This window comes from Brassica oleracea, chromosome C9, assembly GCF_000695525.1.
Source record: "Brassica oleracea var. oleracea cultivar TO1000 chromosome C9, BOL, whole genome shotgun sequence".
NCBI classification, from domain to species: domain Eukaryota; kingdom Viridiplantae; phylum Streptophyta; class Magnoliopsida; order Brassicales; family Brassicaceae; genus Brassica; species Brassica oleracea.
In genome coordinates this window covers 50268664-50273208 of record NC_027756.1, presented here as the reverse complement: position 1 = coordinate 50273208, position 4545 = coordinate 50268664, and the positions used below count along the sequence as shown (strand labels likewise).

At 35.2% G+C, this 4545-nt stretch overlaps 1 protein-coding gene across 1 annotated transcript; it reads right to left on the bottom strand.

Annotated features, from left to right (window-relative positions):
• Positions 1-1955: 1955 nt before the first annotated feature.
• Positions 1956-3110, bottom strand: LOC106315916 (dehydration-responsive element-binding protein 3-like). The gene has a single exon (XM_013753758.1). It carries the CDS (start codon positions 2816-2818, stop codon positions 2078-2080), a length of 741 nt encoding a protein of 246 aa, XP_013609212.1. The 5' UTR covers positions 2819-3110; the 3' UTR covers positions 1956-2077.
• Between the last annotated feature and the right edge of the window lie 1435 nt (positions 3111-4545).

Here is a 4545-nt window from a genome sequence, read left to right as displayed (position 1 = left end):
GTTATTTGGTTTTGTTGATTTGTTTTCAGACAGGTTATGTTTTACACATGGTGGTACACACATATCACAGCAACATCATCCAAGATTTCGTGTGTGTGTATTTGAGGTCGATGACTCAATATGTTCGATCAGATTGTGGCATGGCCGATGGTAAAGAAGAACCAACTATCATGTTCGAGGACGAAGCATATTCTGCCCAAGATCTTCATCACCCACGGATTGCAGAAAATTGGAAGTAATGTCCAAATCAGGGGGAGTAATGTGTGTTGTACTATTTTTCCTTCATCATGGTTTTGTCCCAATTGGGTTTTCCTGGTAAGGTTTTAATGAGGCAACATTAAAGCACATTACAAGTTCTAAATGGTTATGGCATCCAAGGGGAGTGTTATGAACCAGATTGTGGATGACACATAACCAAGAGATTATGATTTGTAATCTTTCCATTTATCTATGACGGTGTAATCTCCTATATTTGTAATCTAACCAAAGAACCTCTATGTTATGAATAAAATTTAGAGAAAGATTCAGCCCAATGGACTGTCCATTGCAAAAAATGGTCAATTGCAAGAGATGGGTTTTTGAGAGTGGCCTTTGCTAAAGGATCAGCATGTCCATTCTCAGTCCTTGGAAGGAAAAAACACAAAAAAGAAACAAACAAAAAAGACAATTTTTCAATATCTTGCAAGATACCATAGATTTCCTTCTGAGACCGTTTGTTGTTGATGGCCCTTACGAGGGTTTAATTGTCTGAGAGTGCTCGAAGATGAGTTAATCCCATGGAGATGGCTTCTATGATCCCGGATCTCATAGCCAGAGCCTCTGCTATCACCGAAGAGTCTACATAGGTCTTGACTTTGATATTTAGTGAGGTTTTATAAACTACAAAATATAGATCGATCTGCTTATATAGTACTCTTGTGATGGGAAGTTATTACAGTCATATTGGTATTCGATACATTAACAAAAACATGTATTCAATCTTCAAAGGTCATTTACGTTAGAAAAGAACGTTAATGCTTATACTACATGGTACTCCACTTTTTGTTAATTCATGGGTTTTACAATTTAGAACGAAATAGTTTAAAAATCATCAGAGCTCTTTTACTGGATTGTAAAATTTTTAATGTTCTTAAAAATAAGATCCTGGAATTTGAAAAGACATACATGCGACAGGACTAGACATGTCACATTCTCTATCTTCCTCATATTAAGGATCATTCTATCTAAGATTCAGATGTATTAATTAAGCTTATATAATTATAACTTTTGAGGTGAACAGTCATTTTTGGTTTGTAAACTGCTCCAATAGCATTCGTACTTTTTCTTAATAGAAACCATTATCAACTAATTTTGATTTTGTTTTGATAGAAGCTTCCAAAATAAAATAGAAGTTCACATGTTTTTAGAGAAAAATATAAACCCTAACCCGAAAAATCTGAGCACAATTTAAATATCAAAATCTAAACTTTAAAATCTAAACTTTAAAATCTAAACTCTAAATTTATTTAGTTTCTTAAATTCGTAAACGTGGTAATTTTTGCGCCAGCTTGGACAAGTTGCTCTCACTTTGTATTTTTCTTGTTTTACCCTAGCTCGCATTCTCCACTCATTGATTCCGACCAAACAAAAATTAATGATAGTGAGACTCCAATTTACAATTAATAGTAAAAGCTAGTACTCCTTTTTTCTCGTTTTATCTGTAAGAAAAACACGCCACAATTTTTGTTGTTCTTGTCTCAACAGACGCCACAGTTTTGAACTCCCAATGATTTGTATTGATTATTGCACCATCATAAAGTTAGTGGACTTTTTATTTACTTGTTGTTACTTAACAAAAAATTCACTTGTTTTTCCTCTTCTTTTCCGACAAACTAGTGAATTTGAGGGTTTAGCGAATTTTTTATACACGAATTCATTATGGAGCTCACACACGCACCAAAAAAACAAACCCTTGCTTAACTAACACAAAAAGGGTTCATAAACACGGTATTAAACACTACGTACATTACTTATAATAATGATACAAAAATCAAACTGATTACCTTGACAAAAAAAATTAAATTGATTAAAAACGTCGTTAAAGAGAATCAAATTGATCCCATGACAAGCCTTGGTTGAAACTAGGGCTGATTCCGTAGCTATCTTCCGACCACTGCCCCCACGGTGGAGGATATAAACAGTAGTCGACTGAGTCAGAGAACACGAACTCGTTCCCAAAGGTAGCCGCGTGGACGTCGTAATTCGCCCCGAGACTTGGCAGCTCCACGATCTCATCAAGCTCCTCCGACTCAGTGTTCGAGAGGTCCATCACCATAACTAGAGACTCGAGTGAAGAAGTAGATGACGATGAAGAAGACGTGAACGTGAACGACGTCGTTGGTACCATGTGTGCTGCTTTGAGAGCTGCTGTCTGAATGTCTCGAGGGTTTAGCGAGACAGGTCGAGGGAATGAGTCAGCTAGTTCAGGGAAGTTCAGTATAGCTGAGGCCCCTTTAATGCTCAAAGCTGCAACGTCGTGCGCACGCGCCGCCATTTCCGGCGTGGGGAAAGTTCCGAGCCAAATACGAGACTTCTTCCTCGGCTCACGAATCTCCGACACCCATTTGCCCCAGTTCCTCATCCTTACACCGCGATAAACCGGGTAAGCGGGCTTACCGGAGTCTCTAACACGTTTCGCCTTCTTTGAGTTTTCGTTTTGCTCTGCCTTGCTTGAGTCAACCACTAAGTCAGAAGCAGAGTTGGGTAGTTGTGTCACTCTCTCCACTTGGCGGCTGTAATATTCCTCAACTGACGTACTCTCTGAAGCTGATGCAACCATTGTTTTACACTAATAGGATAATAACAATTTTGACGGTCTCTTATTCGGTTTTTGTGTTATGATTTATGCAAAGAGTTTCAGGAGAAAAATAAAGTTCGAGAACTATTCAAAATAAGGAAAAAAAGCAGGGCAGCGAAGTGATGAAGAAATGAGAGAGAAACTTTGATATGAGAAGAAGAAGAAGAAGAAAGGTTGGTAAAATGTTGCCTATCATTTTTCTCAGTCACTCAAAATATTTATATGCATTAATATTTTGGGTACGAGTTAGAAGAGAGAGTTGTTCAAAAAAAAAAAGTTAGAAGAGAGCGAGAGAATGGGACCAAAACAACGCAATAAGTCTATATTGAATAAAGGAAATGGACCCAATCGCTCTATTTTTATATATAAATATATTTATTAGTATAAAACAACACACTTGATGTTATCTGCTTTGGTATCTTCCGGATTTCCAAAAAAAAAAAAAATTGTTATAAAACATATTACGAGACTACCACATTTGGAATGAATATTGAAGGAAAGCCTTTTAGCAAAAAAAAAAGAATGAATATCGAAGTGTATAGACCAACTACTTCGTCCCAGCCGCGTACGTAAAATTTATGAAGTTTGTTTTTTCTTGTTTGTAAAAATAAAATTATGAAGTTTGTTTTTTCTTGTTTGTAAAAATAAAATTATGAAGTTTGTTTCTGCGAAAAACACACGGCGAGACAAGCTTTTTCACTATAGTATTGAAGTGTATATTTCGTCCCAGCCGCGTACGTAAGAATTATGAAGTTTTTTTTTTTTTTTTGTAAACATAAATTTATGAACTTTCTTTCTGCGAAAAACACACGGTGAGACGAGCTTTTTCACTATATTTATCTTATCTTTTATTTGTGTGATAGTGAAATTTTCACCCAAGTTTTACTGTTTTAATATCTTTTACTCAGATCTCTGACTCAACCGATCATGGTGTTTTTCATGACAAGTATATAATGCATTTACATAGATATGTCTGCATATCTGTTGGGTGCATATCTGTTGGGATTGTTAAATCTCGTGTCCAATTCTATATTCTCCGATTATTACGATATTGTCCACTTTAGGCGTAAGAGTCAGGTCCGCATGGATTTACTTTTGGTTTTGTTATCTCACAATATCATCACGATATCTTCATCTGAATCTAATCATACATGATTTTGGTTTTCTATAAACATGTAATTAAAGTTTTACGGAAACGAGATTTTAAAAAAGTAATTTCATTTAACAATTAGTTTTGCTATGGCCTCATAGTCTTTAATCAATTTCTATACCCTAAGTTATGAATTTTTTGGATACCTAAAAGTAATACTTTTAGCAATTGATAAGTTAGACGTTTATAGATTATGATATAAAAAAAATACTTTAGCAATAAGTTAGACGTTCATCATAGTGAGATTTATTTTTGTAATTATGTACAGATAAACTAATAAGGGGTTTTTGCCAAAACTAACCCACAACTTGATTTTAACCCCAAACATATACCTAAACTTGAATCAAATGCAAAACTAACCTAAAAACCTAGTGAAATTACAGCTCAGCCCATTGTGACCAAATAAAAAAACAGAAGCCATTTTTATGAATATAGCCCTAGTAAATCGTCTGAGTCGTCTGAGATGTTGGAAGTCGTCTGGACGACTGAAGTGTAAGTCGTCTGGTACCGGTTTATTTTAAAAATAATTTATAAATCTTGTAAAAAAATATTTTGATGC

Excerpts from the sequence above, each read along its gene's own strand:
- LOC106315916 (XM_013753758.1), bottom strand. The coding sequence starts at position 2,818 with ATGGTTGCATCAGCTTCAGAGAGTACGTCAGTTGAGGAATATTACAGC.